This window comes from Drosophila gunungcola (assembly GCF_025200985.1).
Source record: "Drosophila gunungcola strain Sukarami chromosome 2R unlocalized genomic scaffold, Dgunungcola_SK_2 000012F, whole genome shotgun sequence".
Lineage (NCBI taxonomy): Eukaryota > Metazoa > Arthropoda > Insecta > Diptera > Drosophilidae > Drosophila > Drosophila gunungcola.
Genome location: NW_026453170.1, coordinates 2,047,241 through 2,070,191, shown reverse-complemented (window position 1 = coordinate 2,070,191; position 22,951 = coordinate 2,047,241). Strand labels below are relative to the sequence as shown.

At 42.1% G+C, this 22,951-nt stretch overlaps 5 protein-coding genes across 16 annotated transcripts in view; 3 read left to right on the top strand and 2 right to left on the bottom strand.

Moving 5' to 3' along the window:
- Nucleotides 1-343: 343 nt before the first annotated feature.
- On the top strand, nt 344-5,444 carry LOC128255726 (uncharacterized). Of its 12 annotated transcripts, none has more exons than XM_052985430.1 (9): nt 344-582; nt 2,621-2,846; nt 2,907-3,256; nt 3,308-3,553; nt 3,612-3,744; nt 4,088-4,183; nt 4,237-4,587; nt 5,010-5,084; nt 5,144-5,444. In XM_052985430.1, the coding sequence occupies exons 2-9, from the start codon at nt 2,621-2,623 to the stop codon at nt 5,326-5,328; spliced, it is 1,662 nt and encodes a 553-aa protein (XP_052841390.1). In that variant the 5' UTR covers nt 344-582; the 3' UTR covers nt 5,329-5,444. The 12 variants fall into 12 exon arrangements, with proteins under 12 accessions (XP_052841390.1, XP_052841393.1, XP_052841391.1 ...); XM_052985433.1 differs by having other exon boundaries at nt 2,617-2,846; nt 4,091-4,183; nt 4,285-4,587; XM_052985431.1 differs by having other exon boundaries at nt 2,617-2,846; nt 4,091-4,183.
- Nucleotides 5,432-7,580, bottom strand: LOC128255727 (probable cytochrome P450 12b2, mitochondrial). Its single transcript, XM_052985442.1, has 6 exons — nt 7,334-7,580; nt 7,133-7,250; nt 6,797-7,043; nt 6,624-6,740; nt 6,131-6,557; nt 5,432-6,080 (listed from the first exon to the last, which is right to left on the bottom strand). Exons 1-6 carry the CDS (start codon nt 7,430-7,432, stop codon nt 5,478-5,480), a joined length of 1,611 nt encoding a protein of 536 aa, XP_052841402.1. The 5' UTR covers nt 7,433-7,580; the 3' UTR covers nt 5,432-5,477.
- Nucleotides 7,581-7,955: 375 nt separating this feature from the next.
- Nucleotides 7,956-22,951, bottom strand: part of LOC128255723 (uncharacterized) — a 43,244-nt gene continuing 28,248 nt past the window's right edge. Inside the window, exons 4-9 of the mRNA XM_052985423.1 lie at nt 18,312-19,282; nt 15,396-15,804; nt 14,397-14,612; nt 11,765-12,186; nt 11,221-11,414; nt 7,956-10,568 (exon numbers count right to left, since the gene is read on the bottom strand). Of these exons, the coding sequence (XP_052841383.1) occupies nt 10,345-10,568; nt 11,221-11,414; nt 11,765-12,186; nt 14,397-14,612; nt 15,396-15,804; nt 18,312-18,667 (1,821 nt within the window). The 5' untranslated portion in view covers nt 18,668-19,282 and the 3' untranslated portion in view covers nt 7,956-10,344. The remainder of the gene's footprint in view (nt 10,569-11,220; nt 11,415-11,764; nt 12,187-14,396; nt 14,613-15,395; nt 15,805-18,311; nt 19,283-22,951) is intronic.
- LOC128255735 (elongation of very long chain fatty acids protein F) lies at nt 20,375-21,686 on the top strand. The gene is made up of 3 exons (XM_052985457.1): nt 20,375-20,717; nt 20,781-20,965; nt 21,023-21,686. The coding sequence occupies exons 1-3, from the start codon at nt 20,675-20,677 to the stop codon at nt 21,581-21,583; spliced, it is 789 nt and encodes a 262-aa protein (XP_052841417.1). The 5' UTR covers nt 20,375-20,674; the 3' UTR covers nt 21,584-21,686.
- On the top strand, nt 21,705-22,893 carry LOC128255734 (elongation of very long chain fatty acids protein F). The gene is made up of 3 exons (XM_052985455.1): nt 21,705-21,850; nt 21,934-22,118; nt 22,181-22,893. The coding sequence occupies exons 1-3, from the start codon at nt 21,820-21,822 to the stop codon at nt 22,754-22,756; spliced, it is 792 nt and encodes a 263-aa protein (XP_052841415.1). The 5' UTR covers nt 21,705-21,819; the 3' UTR covers nt 22,757-22,893.

Sequence of the window (22,951 nt, the reverse complement as noted above, 5' to 3'; positions counted from 1 at the left end):
ATAACTTTAATAAAGTTTATTTCCTATAAGGTTTAAAGGCTTACACTTATTAATAGTGATAACAAAATCTAGACCACTTATGTATATTTAGAAGCCTTTACCTCTTTTTGTCTTCATCATAAAAGCTTTCAAACATATTCCAGATATTTTGCAGATAACCGAGGTCCCTTATACTAGCACTCAATCTTCCTATAAACAGTGTATTGAGAGATTAAAAAAGGGAGAGAGAGATTATAAGTAATACAGATAATGCCGAAGCTCCTGAAAGATGACACGATTGCTCGTTTTCGGGAGCCGAGTCCAAGACGATCTTCCGGCTCGGCGGATCGAGAACTCAGAATTCCAGAGTCGTTGGTCAGTCAGTCGGGAGTTGTGCAGTCGGAAGCTTGGAACCTGAAATCGTTGGTCCAGAAATTTGTAGGGCGGTCTTGGAATAGTGTTCCACAAAAGTGCTTATAAATTGCCAAACCCTTTTAGTAACTCAGAAGCGTGACTTTCGAGACTAGCGGCTGGTTCGAAAGTTTTGAATACTCAAAAGAAGATTTATCCGAACATTGCTCTAAAAGGAAATCATAAAGACCGGTAAGTAGGCATGCTTTAGTCGGTCTCTGCGCCTTCTCCGCTGCTTCTCGAGCGCCATTATTGCAGGAAAGCGAAACTACCGTTATCAGCTTGATTTCCAGTGCCTTGCACTTTATACTTTCCCTCTGCTGCTCCTCTCTTTCCCCCTTTCCCTTCCACACTGCCTTCACTCGCCGAGAACTTCTGCATTTACATCTCGTTACACTGGCCAACAGGGTTTCGCCTCGATTTATTTTCATTTTCATTCCCCTGCGCCATGTGTTTGTGTTTTTAATTTTGCATTTTATGGAAGATACACTTTGATCCCGAGAACAAATTTTTTGTGATAATTTTATTGTTTTTGTACTTAATTGAGAATTCGCGTATTTTCTGGGCATGCAATAAGCGCTATAAATATAAAATAAATGAATGTTATGCTTGTGTAACTTTATATTATATGCCAGATTTCTTTCATAGCGGCGAGAATAAGAATGGGAGCTATCAACAAACGATCAGCATTTAAAAAGTAATTTATGTGATCAAAAGCGAGCGAAAGAGGAGCTAACCTAGCATTTTATTGGCTTCGTGATAGGGCGTAAATTCATGAACCGCAGCAGATTTGCAAATCACTAATAACCCAACTAATAACCTCACCCACACAATGACTATCTCGATTGTTCTGAGACGGAGATCTCCCGTAATCAATGCTCGCAACTATTACTCCAGACGGAATCGTACAAAGTTCAGATGGTCTAATTTTAAAATACTTAATTTGTTTTGATTTTTGTTGCTGCTTCTGCTTAGGTCTTCTTAATTTTTTTCCGTTAGTCATTGTCGGCGAAAGGTATAAAGTACTATATAGCGACTATAAGTTTTCCGTCTGGCAAAACAGCATCGAATCTCTATCTCGAGCTCAAGCAAGTGCGAAGTGTCGATCCGTTCCGATAAGCGATCCACTTTCGGTTCCTCTAGCAGACGACCTCGCTTTGTCAGGTTTATTAATACTCTATTACCATATTCTCGGTTTGTTCAGCCAGTAATCACGCGGCAATCCCGAATTGCATGGTTACCTTTATGACTGTTCTAGTAATTGGCGATAATTACCATTACGCTAAACACATGCCGAAATAGACGGATTTACTTTCGAGATAAGAGCCACAATCCGACTTATATTAAAATTTTAATTACAACAATAATTGTTAGCCTGCTCCGGTTTTTAATTTTCAGTTATTTTAAGGACTCAATGCTACCCTGTTAAGCAATAAATAAAAAATAATCTGTCCCTTCAAATGTAAGCTGCTGAAAAATTCTAGTCTGCTAGTACTGACCATGTTTGCCTTCTTGCCTTGTTTTTTTTCTAGTGTAATTTATATACCCAATCACTACGAGTAAAAGGGTATATTGTATACTTTGGACAGTATGTAAAGTATGTCTGACCGTCCGTCTGTCCGTCTATCCGTCTGTCTGTCCGAATGTCCGTATGAACGTCGAGATACTGAAAACATGTCACTTAAAGATTCTAGTTATGCCTACGCAGCGCAAGTTTATTTCAAAATGTACTCCCACTCTTACGCACACAAATCGCTAAAGTCTGTCGTGTCACTTTGAGGCTTGGTTGAGCCCAGTTATTATGCTTTATATATATCGAACTATCTTTTTAGAAGTGGTATACATTTTAATTTTCGTTAGATGGCGCCATCAAAAACCTGATTATTTAGTGGGGCTTGTTTATTTTGAAATCGGTAAGCTGAGTAACGGATATCTTATAGTCGGGGATCTCAACTAAACCGTTCCTTCTTCTTTCATGTAAAAAATGATTTGAGGGATGAGTTTTTTTTTTTCTTTTCATGAAGTTTATCGCCAACAATTTAATTTAACATATAAAACCTATGCTTAATTTTAAAGTCTTGAAAATGTAGATATATAAAATGTATAGTATATATGATGCCAAAGGATTAATCAGCTTAGCTTATTAACTTGAAGTTAGAGCTGCACGATGACCATCGCATTGTCTCTATAAATTTAAAACCAACAAAATGTGTTTTCCTTAATCAGCAAGATGGCACTGGAGACAGAGACGGCGGCGGGAGCCAAAGATCAGCATCAGCGCGACCATATCGACGAGGATGAAGTCAGCGAACTGCAGAAGACGCGCAGCTTCTACGATCGGGTTCGCGAGCAGGCGGAGCGATTTGCCAGCACGAAAATTGGCCAATTTGTGATCGAACGTGCGGATCGGGCCCTGGTTATGATCGAGGATACGGCCAAGTGGAGTTTGCCGCAGGGTTAGCATAGATCCTTTTTGTAGGTAATGTACTCTAAGTTTTCTCCTTTCCGGCTTATAGAGAAATCTGGCACTCCCTTGGAACGACCTTTGCCATGGGGTCCTTTTCTGCTGCTCATCATCCTGCTGCGACTCACTCGCATTTGGTTGTCGTTGGGAGCCCTGATGACCGGCAATGGTCCCATATCCCCCTCCGACATGGTCTACTTCATTCAGACCCGACGACGCAAGCTGCGAGCCATCCGAGCTCATGGCCAGAAGGTCATAAGGCACCGCCAGCAGGAGGTATCGTACGGCAGTGGCAAGGGTCTGACCCAGAAGCTAACCCAGTGGTTTTCCCGGGCCATGTGCCGTCCAGGAGTTCAGCAGGACAACAGCACTCGGCGGGTGTTTGTGCGCCACTCGGAGCAAGTAAGTCATCACGTTACCAAATGTGTATTAAGCATTAACCTTGTCAAACAGGGTCTTACCAACTCCCCGGTCGTGAAGCGTCCGCGGGAGGAGGACTCCAATGCCGATCCCGATCATAACCTAACCATTGACCAGATGCTGGCCAAGTACGCCAACGAGAACTCCGAGGATGACTCCGACTTTGTGCCCAACGAAGAGGAGGATGGAAGCAGCAGCAGCACCAGCGAGGACAGCGATTCCGAGACCCACTCCAGCGAGGGACTGAGCAGCGACGAGGTGGAGAAGCTTGTTGAGCAGGTGGGGATTGCACCACCACAAAACTTCGATCTTGATTTAACCAAGTTTTGCCTTGCAGGCCAAGCAGAAACCAGCTGGTGCGGTGGTGGAAAACGGAGTGCACAAGGCCGAGGAGAAGGAAAACGATAAGGGCAAACTGAACGTAACGACAACCAGCAATGGCAACAACGACAAGGAGCAGGCGGAAGTTGGTAATGGACATTGAACTTGAACATTATTAAGACTCTCGTGCGTAGCCCCCTAAGTCTAGGTTAACTCCAAGTATCGATTATCGATTTAAGCGTAGATGAAAACTGAACTTGAAACGTTGTCATGAAATACAATACAATACCGATACTGCAACACACAAAGCTCGTGCTCGAATTCAGTCATTGTCATTTCCGTAGCTCATCCATCCATTGCAGGCCCGAAAAATTCCAAATTAGCCACCAAGCCTCTTGTGAGTTTGGCCTCTCGTTTCATATCCTTCCCGTTGCCCTGACCTCGAATCTCTCTCTGTTTCTTCCCCCTTTCCCATCCGAATGATAACGATAGCAGCTGGCCAGCGGGATGAGGAGTGGAAGTCTTCGCCAGGACACATGAGTGCCGCCATGATGAACACCCGTCTGTACAATAACGCCGCTGCTGCAGGTAACTCACGCGAGGTTCGCTCCGTGTGGTCCCAATTAACAATTTAACGTTAGTATTCTGTCTCTGTTTTGTTACTCCGTGCATGTGTTCAAACACAACAGCCAGCACTGATCCCGCGCCAAAAGCAGAGCCCGAAACCGATCCTGAACCCCCAACCGAAATCCCATCCCAATCCCAAACCGAAAATGAAGAATCCGACGATGAAGAGGACGATAGTTGCAGCACCAGTGGCAGCAGTCAAACCGGCAGCACAGTCCACCAAAGGGATGTCGAAGTCAACGAGACCCAGCCAGATCCCCAAGCCGCACAGATCCTTGAGGCTGCCACACAACTATCCAACTATCCCACAGTCGACACCCTAACTCCTGCCACCTCCTCCGAAGACATTTTCTATAGCCCTATCGGTGTGTCCTCGACTCCTAGTCTCTATTGCATATTGCTTGATTGAGAAACTTTTATTGTTATTTATTTGGCTGCCATCCTAATTAATTCAAAGAACAAGTTTTTTTACTTAACCAAAAAATCACTTTTTAAGTTTCCTACAATACATGTTGGAAACGTCCTTAAAAGTGAATTAAATATTAGGGAAACATCACCTTTGATTGGTTCTAAGATATAGCCCTAAAAATAGGGTCAATAGGGATTTTGGTTGCTGATTTTCTCTGCGTGTTTCAGAGAAGTCAAAATAAGTTTTATTCTTGCAGTACTAAGAATGCTAGCCAAATAAATAACAATACTAGTTTTAAAAAAAAATCTATTTATCCTAAGACCTTTAGTTATAGTTTTGCCTTTTTTATAACTCTAACGAATATTGTTTCACAACCAGGTTCACCCACTTGCTTCAATACTAGCCTAGGAACCCAGGCTCTCCTCAAGAAAGCCAGCATCCAATCCGTCCTGGGCAAGTAATTAAATTGCATTTCTCGATTTTAAACTGTCTAATATCACTTTGCGTTCCAGCCCACTCCACCCCCACATCGGAGCCGAAAGATCAACCCACTGAAATGGTGAACACCTCAACTGCCCAAACACCAGAACCGGAGCCACCAAAACCCCAGAAAGAAGTGCATCAGCAAAATCAGCAACAGCCCCAGCGTCAGCGCAATCATTCCCACCAACGCTACCGTGGACGCAATCGGCGCTAGACCCTGGATATATCCATGTCATGTCGTTCCATTTTCCGCCTAGCCAGCTAGCATTTTCCTATTTTTTTACATTCCCATATTGTTAGTGAATACTGCGAGTAAATCTCTGAACTTAACCGGAAGTCTGTACTTGAGGCTAGGAAAGGATATCACATTGAATCACCGACTGGCTCCAGTTTGAAGCGAATATCACCGCAGGGGGCCAGGATGATTGTGCTCTCATATTGCAGTGGAGTTTCGGGCAGCCAGCTAACCTTGTAGTTTCGCAAAAGTCGCACTAGTAGCGTCTCGATCTCCAGTTCCGCGATCCTCTTGCCAATACAGGTGCGTGGTCCAAAACCAAAAGGTAGGTATACGAAGGGATTACGCGATCGAGCCTCTGGACATGCTTGAATGTCAGAAGCTAAGTCGGACTTAAGCCAACGTTCTGGCATGAAATCAGCACTCTGGGCAAAGTACTCATCGCTGTTGGATAGCTCCAGGACGCCCATCAGGACTCCAGTGCCACGGGGCACCTGATATCCCGACAGCACAAGGTCCTTAGTAGTAATGCGGAAGTTTCCGGGTGTTATAGAGGTGATGCGCAGGCCCTCCTTTATGCAGGCTCGCAAATAAGGCATGTTTTTGGTACTATCATCCGTCAAGGAACCCTTGCATTCAGGCAAAATACGAAGTAGTTCCCCTCGCAGTTTCTCTTGCTTTGCGGGATTGCGAGCCAGGTGATACAGTATCGTTAGACAAGCAGAAGATGTCTGAAAAATACACTTGAGAACAAGTACTTCCACGAATAGTTGCCCCATACCGTATCGATTCCAGCCATTAGCATGTCCATAACCATTGCCACAGCCACCTGTTTGTTCAGTGCCAACAGCTGCTCCAAAACGCACTTGGTCTTACGATCCTCATTGCACTCAAAGCGTTTCGTGGCTGTCTCTATATAATTCGTCGTAATCTCGGTAATGTCATCGTAGGTTTTGAGGAACTTCTTAAAACCAGGGGTTTTGTAAAATGGCCAAATTGAGGGCTGTACATCGTACTTGAAGCTGTAGTTAAAGAAGTCACCCATGTGCTTGGCCAGCCGATCAGCATTCGGATCTGGCTGATTAGTTAGTAATCCCATTCGCGTATTTAAGGCCACAAAGCTAATGGATTCAAAGGCCCACATCTTAAGCTCATTATGAAAGTCTGCACGCAGAGTGTGGGTCCTTGGATCCCTTTGAGTTTCCAATCTAAAAATAGAAAATTTTTATTAAAATATAATATTAATATAAAATGCGGCTGGAAATAACTCCTACTTGTCTATAAACTCCTTTGATATCTGGTCCAGTTGCTGAAGATTCTGCCGTACATTCTGAACCTTCATTAAAACCGGATTCACCTTGCTACGAAAATCACCCCAAGCCTGGCCTTGGCTAAAATTATTTTATAATTGTAATATTATCATAAGGCGTAAGTGATTACTGCTCACTCAGATACCAGGCCACCAACGCCTTTAAAGACATCAGGTCGATGAACCTTGCGATAGTAATCAAAGCTCTCCAATCCTATACGTATGGGCCAAACACCCTCGTTGCGGTAGGTCACCTCAAAGTCCTCCGGATTGTAGGTGAAGACTACGTTCGGTTTGCCCATCATTCCAGGTATACAGTATATATCCCCATACATCTCTCTCATGCGGCGGTTCATCTGAATCAAGTTTGTGTTGCGAAGGGCGCCTATCCACAGTCCATAGTGCAAATACAATTAAAAAATGTTATACCGATGAGGTGAAAACACCACACTTGCAATTGTGTTTTACGTTTACCTCCTGGCAGAAAATATGAGAGCATTCGCAAGGAGCTGGGACCTGGCATTTCCCCATAGGGCCTGGCCTGTTGCCATTTCTCATCGATGCGAGCAGTCCCCACAAATTCCAACTGGGTCTGAGCAAAAAAATATATAGTCATTGTTTGTAAACAAAGTTGTGCTCTTAGAAAGCTTTTTCTCTTTCTATATAATATCTTACCTGCTGTTTGAGTTTTCCACACACTGATAAATCCCTAACAAAACACAGCTGACCGCCTGGACTTTGTCGTTGAATAATTTTTGTATAATATTTCCACATATTTGTTACAATAAAAAGTTGTTCAAATTAGTATATATTACTTGTATACTATAACAGCTTTTATAATTAGAATAGAATGAAAATCAACCGAAGCTTGACAGGCAGCAACCGGTGGCGAGAAATAATCAAGTGCAACTGAATCGAGGGAAAAAGTTATAGTATGACATAGGTTAAGCTTTCTTCTCTTGAAATAAGCGTGCAAAATATGTTAGCTTTTAATACCCTCTTAACGTAAAATGCTTTTTTATGTCAAATAGTAACGTAAAGTTGAAAACTGATTATTTTAAACTTTTTTTGGAAATACAGTTTTAAATTTGTTTTCAAAACTGTGCTTCAAAGTGTAGTTAATTCCACTATGTTTTGATTCACTTGGCATTTAGAACATGTATTTTACTTGTTACCTACAAAGGTTTGTGTCCAAAACTTCGAAAAGCTTTCAAACAAAAACTTATAGAAAAAGTGTAAAAATCATCCTCCAATGTCATCAAATCTCAGCAATAATTAGTTATAAACAAAAGACAAATTCAGTTTTTCGAATTACATTTATTTATTGCATGCGTAAAATTTTTCATAGCATAAAATGTCGATTCTTGTCGTTTTTCTTACAATTTGTTGAATTTCTATACGATTTTTCTTCGTTTTTAGTTGATTTATTTTTTTTTTTTAATTTTTTAATACTTTTTGTATGTACATTGAAAGTTTGAATAAGTTGCAAGAGTTGAGTTATCGTTAGAGTTTAAGTTTATGTTAAAGTTAAAGAAATAGAGAGTTGATTTTTAAGGTACATTATAGTTGTTGAGTTTTGCACGTTCAATTTAAGTAGACAATACATCAATAATATCAATATATATATATCAATGGAGGATCTAGAGTTGAGTTAAACTTTTGATATGTATTTTGTATGCAATTGGCGTAGTTCAAGTTCAAGGACAAAATGTGACTACAGATTGCTCTTTGAGTATATTAAGATATCGTTTTTCAATACTTTAATATATTTTAAAACGGAAATTGGTTCCATTTTGGTTTTAGTTTCTGGATTTCGGTTAAATTACTTTTCGCTTCTGTATAAAAATATAAACAAATTAGAAATGTTCGTTGTCTTTGCTACTATATTTGTTTTTGGTTGGCTTACATAATTCAAAACAAATCACTGATTGACAAAATATAAGGAGAATAAAATATTCTGCGGAGGACCTTCAGTCTTGCTTTGAATTTATATTGCTTGGTTAGTTTCATTCCTTTTGTGGTTCCATTGTCGTTAAGGGATCAGCATAGGATGTATATAAGGAGATACACTGTAAAAACCAGATTAATACATTTTCATAGTCTATTTTCTGTTGTTAATTGATTAAGCGCTAGTCGAGTTCTTTGCTGAAGATCCCTAAGAACTGGTACACGAACCAAAGAGGGAGGTATATATCTCTATATATACGTGTTTATGTTGCTGTAAACCGAAATTGGATGGATCGTCCCGGAAAGTGTTAGCCTAAGTTGAGTTTTTCACATTGAGTTTGATATGCATACGAAATGTTTAAACGTTAGCCAAACAGCTGATAAGTGTATATATATATTATGTGTATCTTTAGGTAGAGTTGCCGTAATTGATATGGTTTTCTCTCTTTAGGAATATAAAATAATCTGTCTTAAAAATGCATTAAAAACTATCTTTGATAAACTTATCACCTAATTGGGTGCAGTATAATTATCTAAACAGACATAACTATTCTTTTGGTTTAGGCAGTGCGTTATTAACCTAGGATACTGCTATATTCAACTATAAGTTTGTCTATGACGAATCCGTGACACATCGCACACTACAAACTAGGTCAAAATCAAAGTCATTTACAATAAATTTGATGCTCGACTTAGGGTCTACGATACGTTTGTATATAATATATAGATATGCTTGTATATATATTTCTTGTATATTTGCCGACGATGCAGCTGATATGTTTCGATTTCATGGTTGGTTTAGCTTTCGATATGTAACATAACGTACGAATTGCATTAGTTCAATCATATTCATATTCAGTATTCAAGTTGCTTGAGGACCTCGAGTACCCCTGATATGTTGTGTATATACTATTCTATGCTACGCTAAATGTGATATGTTTAGTTTTGTTCATGTTTCTGTACGCACACATTTAATTCAGCCGACTGTAAGTCTAAATACATTTTTAATTGCCCCTTTACTCCCCCAATGTTCTATTTCTCTCTCTCCCTCTTCATACGCCCACGACCACCCACTCGCAATCATTTTCAATTTGTCCTATGCTTACATGCTATAAAATCACATTTAGTTGCTTAATTAATTTTTATGCTCTCATACACTCGAATTCACCCACACACAGGGAGAGAGAGAGCAATCATGTAGAACACAAACAGACGTAGAAAACGTGTAACCTTCGAAGTTCGAACATCATGTAGATATTGCTTTTCATTTCGCTATATATATGCCACATATATACGATATATATACGATGCACTCACATTTTCATGGCCTGCTGCACACCGAAATGCGTGCAGTTTATTTTACTATATTTCCTTTTCTTTTTTTTTTTTCGTTTTTTGCTCCTTGTTCTTCCGCTTGTTCTTTGCTGGTGTAAAGGCAAATTTGCATGTGGCGCTCTGGGATGATGGTATGTGGGCGGTTTGGCTGGGCTGTGCAAATAGGAATGCAATTTTTCAATACGCGCACATAATTGAACTGTCAGAGCTGCTCTACTCCGCCATGCGGAAATACTGCCAACCGCCCCCCCGTAAAAATATGCAGCGGAAAATGGTGCGGGATAACTTCGCAGCGATTTTTGAGCTTTTTTTCCATGGTTGCCTCCTAGTAATTAAATTGGCTGCACAGCGGGCCAAGCGATTGACCAACGGCAGATTTATTGGCAAACGGCCCAAGTGCTGGCTTATTCCTCCGGCCAGCCGAGGTCCTCGCCCACCAGCTCGTAGAAGCGTTGATTGTACTCGGCGAAGAACTTTCGCAATCTGGAGACCACCACGGGATCCACATGGGGATGCTTCCGACCCTTGGTCTCCCTCAAACAGCGATCGCCGTTGTCGTAGCGCAGGCAGTAGAATCCCTTGGTCTCGTTGAAGTAGAAGTGCTCGCTGTTCACCCGATGCTCGATGCCTGAAATTAAATGTGGGTATTTGATAAACTCTTGGTAGTATTCAACATATGTTCAAAGTTTCCGTTTCTTATAACACTGGTTTACAAGATTAAATTGACAAAATTCAGCTGAAAGGTAATTTGGGACTACCTGATTCAGAAAATGACTCTCAGCTTAAGCAATTTCGGTTATGAATAAACGTTCATTAAATTTTGCTAAAATTTAAGATCCACTACCATAAATAGCGCTTTAAAAACACAATCCTAAGTTCAGTGGAACTTAAATGTATGGCTGTATCTTGTACAGGGATAATAAAGAAAGCTAACAAGCTATTAATCAAAAAAATCTGCCGGTTAATCTACAGCTATTCAAAGAAATATATTACAAATAGAGAAAATCTCAATGATTCTTGCTTTTAAAACAAATAGTGTTAAAAATCCTTTTTTTTGACAAGTTGTTGCAAAAAGCTAGCTCGGTTTTTTGGTTACACCTGAGAAAACCAATAGCTATTGTTTTATAGTCACCCTATATACAAGGAGTATAAGATAAAATATAATAAAAAGTAATGATTATATACAAATTTCAAAAACCAGCTAAACCAGAGATTAATTGAAAGAGTTTTTTGCAAGCCAGCCCCAAAATCCCGAATATCACCTGCGAAAAGTAACTCACCCAAGAAGGCCTCGATGCGTTTCAGTTGAGAAACGGGATCCTCGATGAGGCGGTCGCCGTTGACGACCAGCAGTTGTTCCCGCGGAAAGACCTCCAGCCAGCGGTGCAGGTGGACATGGTACATGGAGATGCTGAGCGGTCGATAAGCCTCGTTAACGGTGCCATTGGGAAATATGGCCAGCTCCTCAAAGGACCTGCGAACGGGTGAGCAAGATGAGGGCTTTAAATCTTCTTCTCCTTCGACAAGGACGGCAAATTGAATTGCCAACAGCTGCAAATGAGCAGCTCCCCACGCCCCACATTTCAACCATGTTAAACAGAGTCCTTGGCTCCTTCGCTCCACTTCACTCCCTCTGTCAACAAGTGTGGCCGCAACATGAAAGTTTCCCCAACAGCGGGAAAGGGACAGGAACAGAGAAAGGGGGCCAGAGCCAAGGACAAGAGTCGCATTTTGGGCAACTTTCATTTGCAGTTTGCATTTCATTTGCATGGCAAGCAGGAGCAAAGGGAAAATGGGAGCGGTTGGGGGGGGCTCTTCACTTACTTGGCAGCCATTTGGGCGGCGCTTGCCATTGGCGACAGTGTCGTCGTGGTCATCGCAGCTCCTCCGCCTCCCGCCAGCTGTCTTCTGGCCGAAGAAGAAGATCCTTTGGTTTCCTTGGCGCCCGCCCCACTGCCACCCACGAGGGCATTGTCATAGCCACGGGCCGACTGCAGTTTGGCATACAGCTGCGATTGTGACGGCATCTTGGCAGCTGCGTTGGCGGTGGCGGTGGCGGTGGCCCCTCCTGCTCCTCCCCCGGAACTCTCCCTGGGTGTGGGCGGGTCCTTCTCGGCCAGCGGCAGGATGGCGGTGGCCGCATGGCTACGCAGCTGCGTGTAGTCCGAAATGGCCCGGGTCACTGGCTCCCGCACAATCAGCAGCAGCTTGATGCTCGCGTTCATGGCCCGCACTCGTTCCGGTACCTACAACAAGTTAAGATCATGATTCAAGGCTATAAAGGTATTTATATGTATCTTTTACCCGCAGAATGGTATGTCCACCCACATATCGGGAAGTATTTTTAACTATCGACATACCAAACATTTTCCCAACCAAACTATTACTTTAGATTTTATTTAGATATGCATACAAATATGCCTACAGGTATGTTTCGATAACAGATGTCGCTTTCTACTTTATAATTGCTGGCGTCATCTACCGGAGGCATATTTTAACGGATATCTTATAGTTGTCACTCTCGACTTAAGCGTTATTTCTAGATTTAAAAGTATGTAGTTCGGGTAAGAAATACGAATACATATTAATCTACTAAATAAAAAAACAAAAACAAATTTAAAAAAAAAGGTTTTTTCATATTTTAAGAGTTAAAAATTATAAGTATTTGAGAACCCTGCATTTATTCTATGCTTTTAACTTTATTTTAAGGCCAGATTTAAAAAAAAATCGATTTTTGGCCCCACATAAATTGAATATATAAAAATGTAATTAATTTTCGTGTCCACCCAAAACTAATAGTTTTTGCGACTTGTTTGTATGGAAACAATTATGTCACCTCATTTTTGCACCGAGCACCTAACAATAACCAGAACTGCATGTGCTAAAAAGTGCAGGAAAAACGATTTAATTACGTTCGCAGCTTTAATAACAAAATTTGCTTAAAACGACTGCATTGCATTGGTAAAGAAATTAAATAGTTTTTTCAATGTTTTCTCAAGGTGGACCATGGTAAACACAGTATCTGATGCTGATGCTGGGCCTCCGCCTTTCCAATTAATGAATTTATGTCGGGGGCCAACAATCGATAATAATTGCAAACTCTGGGTGCTACATTTTAATGGAAGCTTGGGCGCCCCTTTTGTTGCCTTTAATTTGCTGCCTTGTGTGGCAGCCACGCCCCCTGTCCGCCCGTTCGTCTGTCCGCCCCCTGCTGCTGCACTTCCGCAGCAAGTGTGCTGTGAACAATTTAATTAAGCCGGAAAATATTGCCGTACAATGTTGGCAGGCCCCGGACTCGGCTCCGCCGGGGTCCTTGAATTTGCCACGTTGTATAAATAGCCTCGCAAATGGGCGAAACGAGGCGAGTAAATAAACTTAATCAATTTCAATAAGAGCCACCAGGCCGTGCAACAAGTTCTGAACTTTTTTGTTTCATGATTTCTCCTTAGCTCCCCCCGAGTACTCAAGCGTTTCTGAATTATTCACGTTGATGAACCATTTACAGTTTGAGCTCGCCCCCGGGAATATGCATTTCGCTGAATCATTAATGCGGCCAAAATGCATTTGGAGCGCCATGACATATCAGAATTCCGGCCCTCCAGAGAGCAGATCGAGGGCTTTGGTTTGAGGCCAAAGTACGCCGTGGGGAGATGCATTATTTATGCTGCTTTACAGGATAATTTGACATTTCCCGCAGAGTGAGATCCGCTCGGGCGGCATTAGTTAGACCCGCCTTTTCCCCTCGTGCATCTCAATAAATATTAATAACAACATTAATGAAGATATATCTACATCAAAGCACAAGCCCTGTCTCCACTACTGCCCTTCAGCGAACTTCATTCCACATTCCCCTCAAAGTGCCAGACAAATTGAAACACTGCATCAACTGCAGTCGTGCGACGAACAAGGCAGTTAAAATTGAAATGAAACTGGATAAAATATTGCCCTGTCAGCCCGGTCAGGATGCTAACCAAGCTGAGACGCCCACTTGGCCCACTTCTCCCTGTGACACATGCAACTTCCGGCTCGCAGCGAAATTGCATCAGGCCAAAAACCCAATTTTGTGACACTCTGCGGGCAACAAAAACAACGCCACCGGAAAAGAAACAATAATAAAACCTGGCCCGAAAAGCGATTCGGGTTGGGTGTTAGACGTTGCCGTTTGGCAAATGAATTTGCTAACATTTCCGCTCCGGCTCCGACATGGTCACGGAAATTGGCTAGGACATGGCCAGCGTTTCACTTTAATTTGACAGATGGACTGATGTACAGATGGACAGATGGACAGGACAGTACAGCAACCAGTTGTCCCTGACGGCAGACAGTCAATTAATAATTACGGCCAGGCCGAGAGAAAGGCAATCCTAATTGCCAATTAGATATCAAAGCGAGCCCAAAACAAAACAAAACAAAACGAAATGAAACGAAACGAAACAAAGGGGTTAGACGCACTCACCTCTGGCGACACAAAGTAGCTGGGACTCTTCTCGATGGTTATCTGGCCCCGGAACGAGTGCGGCATCTTCTTGCGATACCATTCCAGGCCCTTCAGGTAGTTCTCGTCCCGGTCAAAGAAGTGCACCTCGCCTCCGGCCTTCTGTATCCGTGGGTGCAGGTAGAGCATCTCCAGCAGCGCCCGCGTTCCACACTTTCGCACGCCGATGATGAGCGCCTGGGTCCGGAAATCAAGCCCAAAGAACGTGAGCATGCAAATTGTAGCAATTAGTCGGGGACTAGACCACTCCCGGGCCAACAGCTCCCAAAATACGTATTCATATACACTTCGAAACACTAAAACCTGTTACCACCATGCACTTTAAACCGCAACTACTTTTTGTAAATTTAAATTTATGCTACAACTATTAATTATGGTTTAGTGAACCTATCTTAAAAAATAATAAATTCACTAAAAATAAAAGTGATAACTAAGGAATCCCTCAATGTTTGACATCCTGAAGGCACAATTGATAAATAATAAGACTTTGAGTTAAGTTTATAACCTGGTAGCCAGATAAGGATTTAACCCATTGGTGAAATGAATAAATAAATAAATGAAATTTAATAAAATTGTTTATAATTTTGAAGACAGATTTTTTTGCGTTTTAGAGTAAATTGAACATTTTTTATAAACTAGTCTTTTAAATATTTTCAAATTGTTATACTTGTAAGCTTCATTCTGTGAATGTTATTTGCTCTTTATGAAACACATAACATAACAAAAGTTTGATATTTTGGTGCAGTAAAGACCCTGCTTAAGAGAATTAACATTAATATTTTCATACAGTATTTTTTTACGCGTAAAAGTAAAAAAGGTAACATTTTTTACTTGTTTTTACTCCAAAAGCCTTATTTATACTAAACAGTTATGTTGCGACTTAAAATTAATTTTAAAATATTTTTATATGTTATAATTTTTTCGAGTGATACATCCGATTTTCTGAACCCAGGGACTTACCTGTGGCAGTCGACGGCTGGTTTTGGGAAAGTGCACGCGACTGGAGGGAAATACCATGGGATGGCTTAGCTGATTGGAACTGGGTATGGGCTTTACGAAAACGGGCAGATGATTGGGGGAAGCGGCGCCGGTGGAGGAGGAGGAGAAGCCGGAACTAGACGACGAGGAGGAGGCCAATGACGAGGCGGAGGCGGCCAAGGAGAGGCGATGCCGTTCGTGGACCGCCTGTGCCGCTTGGATATTGTACACGGCACTATCGTAGAGGACATGGAAGGTGAGGAACAGCGAGATCAACATGACCGTGAGGAAGACGACGGCCAGTTTCGGACGGGATACGCCCACCACCAGGATGCAGTCGGTGGGCGAGGCATCAGGACCCGCCGGTCGCATCGCCGATTTCGGTAGCCATCTACAACGGAGAGAAGAACAAAAGGCATCGATTAGGTTTTGGTTTTGGTTTTGTTTTGGGTTTGGGTTTGGGTTTTGGTGTTCGTTGTTCGTTGTTCTCGATACCCGCTTCCGCTGCAGCTAATTAGAGTGCCTTTCCGACTGCGCTGAGTAATTAACGCTGGCAATCCTACCTGCACTCCCAGTTCGCCCCAATTCACCTCCTTTCTCCGGCTGGCTTTAGCTAAATTAGCAAGACGACACTTGGGCCGCCGTACTCTATTTTCAGCCACCAACTGCTGCTCGTCCACGTCCGGCGGCGCTTAAGCGAATTCCATTATAAACGTTTCCGCTTAGACCGCAACAAACACTGGCAGCATTATTATGAGCACCACATTGCAGCACACTAGGCGTATACGTAACGTGGCCTAATGGATGACTTCATTTGCAGCATGCCACAGCTGGGCGGTAAAAATGGTAGCGTACAAGGGGGCGGTGGCATTAGCAGGTGACAGCAGGAGCTGCTGCCAGTCTGCGGCTAAGTGCATTTTCATATACCGGGACTAGAGCAGAGCAGAGCAGAGCAGAGTGAAGTGGAGTGGAGTGGGGATGGCGCAAAGGATAGCAGAGTAGGGCAGAGCGCGGCGATGGAAATTGTTGGCAACTGGTGGCTTCCCTCCCCCCGAAGTTTCCTTTGCCTCCGTTCACTTGCGCGAGCTTCGCATGCGACACCTCGTTAAAAGTAACGACACACTGGCCTGCAGGCCCGCAAGGAGTCGAGGCACTTCACTCGACGGCGCCGTTTGTGGCGCACGGTGCAACCTCAGAGCAAGACCGACCGACTTCCTGCCATTTTCCATTTTCCATCTCACATCGTCCCAGGTCCCTTCTTTCCCTCTCTCTGATAGTTGTCGACACGCTTTAAGTTCTTTTTATATTCCCAACAGTTGTTTTTTTTTTCTTATAACGTTTTAAGCCCGCAGCTGCAGTAAAAACACTGGAAATAAACAATTATATGGTCCTCCTAAATCTTATTGAATCACTTTTGAAGAAAAAATATCTGTCAAACCTAATAAAGTTTAAAAAATGTAACTTCGAAATAACTTTTTTTATTTACCACAACGATTTCAGCCAAGTGGAATTTTGTCACTACTAGATGTTTTGAAAGTAGGATTGCATCCCAGTTATATAGTTAAACATTTAATGATATTCTGCACTGACTCGATCCGGTCTATTGTATAACTTATTAAACTTACTTATTGAACCTTATTTGCGACTTCAAAATGGTGAAGAACACTTCATAATTGCTCGCTCTAACAAAATGAATAAAGTCTTCGAGACATAGACATCATCTTTAACCAACTTTTAATAAATCCATGCACATACTTGACACAATGGAAGTCATAAAACTAAAGTTTTGGGTCCAAGACGGTTTTATGATTCTGGTCACCGCCAGTTAAAATATATATATGTTGCATACTGTTGGCTCGATAAAATGTCATTACTTAACGTTCAGAGCCATTTAGATTCGAATGATTACAACAACATAATGTTTTAAAAGCATTTAATCGGATTAAAAGACTGAACTGTGGAAAAATTCGTTAAGTTGCAGACATAAATTAACAACATCTGCGTTCAAAGGGACACGCAACTCTCTAAAGAAAGTTAATGATTAATAATTGTTAATAAATAAAGTAAAGGATAAAACCAAATTTTTTAATATTTCTTTTTTGCAAAGTATTATAACTTTCGATTTTAATACAAAGCTTTGATCGTTAAAAATAAAAAAGCACAGTGTCTAAACAGTCAAATAAATTTACAACTTGGGCTATTTGTAAGCCTATCTGGTAAATAAAAGTTTTATCCGAAAAGTAATCATCTAATAAATTTTGCCGAGTGCAAACGCCGGGCTGCGACTGGCCTCGTTTCTTGTCGCACAAGGCAACCAGCCACTTGACTGCGATCTGCATAAACGCAGCACCACCCCGCCTTCCGCCCGGTTCTCCTCCTTCTTTCCTTACTGCCGTTGTCACACACTTTTTGTGCTGGCTAGCAGCCTTTAAGCCAAATCCCCGCCGAACGCAAAGCTTTAAGACAGGCTCAGGCGCTCTAATCCTGACAAAACTGGATAAGTTTCTTTTGCCAGCGCTAAGCATTTGAAACGCTTCATTTGTCCCCATCTCGTAGTCGCTCCTTTTTTTCCCCTCCTTTAAGCCGTCGCCTGGGTAAATATTTATAATTTTCTGATTCATTTTGCTGGGCTTCTTTTCTGTGCAGCAAAAAAAAAAGGGAGGTAAAATCGAACCGAGCAAATGTTTTCCCGTTAAAGTTAATGCAATTTTCATTCGCGTTGTTAAAATGTAAATTTTATTAAACCAGCCAGACGTGCGGCTATCTCCGTCCCAGATTCCCAGGGGAGATTGACCTTTTTCGGGGCTGACTGTTGGCCTCCTTATCGGCTACGTGCAAAAGCGAAAGCCCACTGGAACAGAACAATGGAGCCCAAAATGATTTGTTGGCCGTACTCACAGGATATCCAGCGGCAATTTGACGGAGCAATCGCGCAATGTCGCCTGGTGTTGCTGCTGTCTCTGGTGGTATTGCTGTGGATTGCTGCCGTTGCTGTTGCCGCTGTTGCCGTTGGTGCTGTAGTGTTGGTGGTGGTGATGGTGCGGGTGTTGCAACAACTGTTGGTACTCGTGTGGCTGGGCCTGCTGATGTTGCTGCTGATGCTGCTGATGCTGCTGCTGCTGCTGCTGGCCGTGCTGCTGCTGTTGCTGCAGGGACTGCTGCTCGTTGCCATTGCTGCTGCTGCTGCTGCTGCTGCTGCTGCTGCCGCTGCTATTGCTGCTGCTGCTGCCCGCACGTCTTTTGGCGGCAGTCATCAGAGAGGCAGGAGTACGCGTTCAATGGAGCCCAAACGATTGCCGCTCTCGGCTGTTGCAGCAGCTAATTGGCCAGTGGACGTGGGCCAGCTCGATTGCAGCAACGTGCAGCATGGGTGCTGGGTGGTGGGCGGCTAGATTTATGGGTCACCGCCGCCACGCCCCGCCTTTGGGGCACTGCTCTTTTGTTTCGACCCTCGCCGGAGTCCGGTTCGTGTTTTTTGTGCTTTAATTAAATTCCAGACAAGTGCTGGGTGGAGAGATTCCTTCAGCTCTCTACGTTTGAGGTCACTATTCACAAAGTTGGAAAGGTAACCAGTGACTGGACGACATATTGCGCCTCATTTCCGCCCGGGCAAGCAAAACGGAAGTTTCCAAACATCATCATCATCAGCGGCACCAGGGCCTGACCTTATTGTTGTTCTGTAATTAGATTTGTTGCTGCTGCTGCTGCTGTTGCTATTGCTGCCATTGCTGCTTCTTCCGAAGTTGCTGCTGCTGATGTTGCCCCTGTTCTGGGATTAATGCTGTAATGGCCTCGCCCGATTTGGCTTCGGCTGCTGCTGATGTTGCCCAGCGCCATGGTCTATTGTTTGCCAAAAACGCTTTGAACCTCTGTAAATATAAACAAAACACAGGAATCGGTCAGAAAAGTCAAAGCAAAAGCAGGCTTTGCAAACAAGTTTAATATACTTGGTTGATATTTTATTAATATGTTTGGCTGCGAGAGTATGCAAAAGCTGAATCGCCTTCGGGCCGATTAAAATTCAATATACAATTAAAACAAGAAAGGAAGCAAACTTCGGCAAGCCAAAGTTTATATACCCTTGCAGCAATTGCAAAAATGAAATATTCTTGAAGACATTAAAATTATGATTTACTTGCGTGTATGTTTAAAAGCATTGAAGCTATGTTGATTTGCAGCTCAATTACTTGAGATCCTATGCCAGATATATGATATAGTTTTCCGATTTCAATAAATTTAAAAGCGTAATTCTGAACTGTCAAATAATTAAATAATCAAAAAGCATTTCTAAAAAAATTACAAACAAAATTACAAAGTTAAAAAAAAGCAAAGTTATAATTTTTTTCATTTATTTTTCCGATTGTTCCTATGGGAGCTATATGCTATAGTGGTCCGATTTTGATGAATTTAACGAATGTAAAGACGGACAAACGGACATGGCTAGACTCTCCTAGTGATGTTGATCAAGAATATATTATATATATATTATAGGGTCGGAAACGTCTCCTTCACTACGTTGCAAACTTCTGACTGATATTATACTAAGGGTATAAAAATGTATAAGTTGTAACTCAGTGGGCTTACGAAAAAAAATATTCTTTTCCCAATTAAGAATCAAACCTGGCTCTAATTTTTACTTGGTCGACTTTCTAAGTACTGGACCACTACTTAATTATATTTTAACTCATATACCTAAAGCATTTTTGGACTTCCAATGGACAAATGTGACGGAGAGGAAACGAAATAACGAAGTCGTGTTAGCATCAATTACAACTTCGCTGACCAAAAACAGCAAATGTAATCCATTACTTCTGAGCTAAAAGTAGTGCATTTTTTCGCCAGACGCCATTAACAATTTCGACGGTGGGATACTGTCATATTTTCTGAAATGTTACTTTTGACTCTAATTTCTATGTTTTAAATTTTTTTTTGTCAAGCTAGACCGTGCCTTTACAATCGTTTATTTGCATGAGACAGCTACAATTTTATGTTTGTACGTCTAGAAACCTTTTTAGCTGACCCATGACACGATCAATGCAATGACCGCGGAACAATTAGAATTTCCAAATTAGAAATTCAAAGCTGTTCGTTTTTTTGTCCAGTGAGTTGAGCTACAGAAATAGCATAGTGTATGCAAGAGCATTTGGGGCAACCAGTGGTTGGAGTCGGAATACATTGGTTGCACTTGCATTCGTATATAAAGAGGCGAATGGCCAAATTGTGCCTCAGTAGTAATCCACGGATGTAGACTCGTGACCACCATGAACTCATCGCTTTTGGATGTTTTCCGGGGATTTCCGGCAGGTAAACTTTGTCATTGCACCTGGAATACCAACCAATTATTTGAAATTTCATCTTTATCGATAGATCCCGTGCATCTGCCCCTGCTTGGCACACCAATACCGTCGATTATGATTGTTCTGGGTTATTTGTTGCTGGTTTTTAAAGTGGGTCCCGATTTTATGGAGTCCCGAAAACCTTACAATGTGCGAAACGCCATGTTGGTCTATAATCTCTGTCAGGTTGTGATGAATCTTATTGTGTTTTTAAAGGTAAACGTATTTTAATATTTTTAGTTTTGTATTTTTGTAACGCTTTTATTCACACAGGGGTCTGAATATCTTTTTGTGACAAAACCTTATAACTTTTACTGCATGACCACACTCCCGCTGGATCATCCAGACAAACAAGTCGATCGTTTGTTTACCTACTTTTTCTTCCTCATCAAGGTCACTGACCTGATGGACACGGTGTTCTTTGTGCTGAGGAAGAGCTACAAGCAAATCACCGTGTTGCACGTTTTCCATCATGCAGTGATGGTTTTGGGTGTGCCCCTTACCTACTATTTCTACGGTGCCGGAGGACAATACAACCTGATGGGTTACATAAACTCATTTGTGCACATGGTCATGTACTCCTACTACTTTGCCTCTGCCTGGCATCCACAAGTCAAGAGGCAATTGTGGTGGAAAAAATACATTACCAAGCTGCAGCTCCTGCAGTTCGTGATCCTCTTCGCCCAAGGTATACTGACAATTTCGCTGAATCCCGGCTGCTCCTTTCCCTGGTACCTACAGTTCGTCCAGTTGGCGCTCTCCACAACCATGATTGTCATGTTCGGCAACTTTTACTATCAAACGTATGTCAAAGCCAAGAGCAAACAGCAATGAGTAATAAATTTTAGTTCTCTTTGGAAAAAATGAGTCGGTTTCCATTGAGTGTTAATTGATCAAGCCTATTGTGCTAGGTCTCTCATTTAAAAATGTGGGACAGACATTGCGGTTCAAATACTTGAATAAAACATTATTTTGTTTGATTTGCCCAGTTCCGATAAAACAGACTGGAATGTCTTAAGGCAACTGAAACAGTCACCAGTGGCCCCTCAATCGACAATCACCCATCAACGATGCTCGGATTTTTGCACATTCCTCAGGCAGGTGGGTTCGGAGATTAACTAACCTGATATATATATATATATATATATCTATATGTACGACAATCTTTGCCTATATCTGACCAGATCCGAACCCCATACCACTGGCTGGATCACCATGGCCAATTCTACTGATTTTGGTGGTTTATCTACTGTTTGTGCTCAAACTGGGGAAAATCTTTATGAAGAATCGGAAGGCATATGATTTGAAGACAGTGTTAAAGGTCTACAACATATTTCAGGTGCTTTATAACGGCATCTACTTTGGAATGGTGAGTTTCAACATTCACTAGGTTGGTTCATCGTCTAATTTGAGTATCTTTCTCCGTTCAAGGTCTTCTACTATCTGTTCATCGTCCGTATATGCAATTTACACTGCATGGAGAGTTTTCCCCAGGGTCATGAACGCAAGCAGATAGAACGTTTGTTGCATGCCGCATACCTGATCAACAAAGTGCTTGATCTGATGGACACCGTGTTTTTTGTGCTGCGAAAGAGCTATAAGCAAGTCACCTTCCTGCATATATATCACCATGTGTTCATGTCCTTTGGAAGTTACGTTCTGACCCGATATTATGGCACTGGCGGACACTTTAATGCCGTTGGACTTCTTAACTCCTTGGTGCACACGGTCATGTACTTCTACTACTATTTGTCCTCGGAGTATCCCCAAGTGAAGTCCAATATTTGGTGGAAGAAATACATAACATTGACCCAGCTCTGCCAGTTCCTCATGCTCCTCAGCTACGCCACTTACGTGCGATTCTTCTCGGCGAATTGTGGTGTTCCTCACGGTCTCCTGTATCTGAACATGCTACAGGGCTTAGTCTTCATATATCTGTTCGGAAATTTCTATATCCAGGCCTATCTGCGACCACCAAAGCACTTACCAAAGGCAAAGCAATCGTAGCAAAACCTAGAACTAACTTTTTACCCCCTAAATATATATGCGCATTCAATTAGTCCGTGTAACTCAGCACTCGCCCTAAAAAGAACCTTAGCTCTATATATTAACTAAATCTGATAATAAAATGGTATTTTCTCAAATTTCCATAGTGTATTTTTGGGGTTAATGGCGGCCCGATGCCACTGAAACATTTACTCT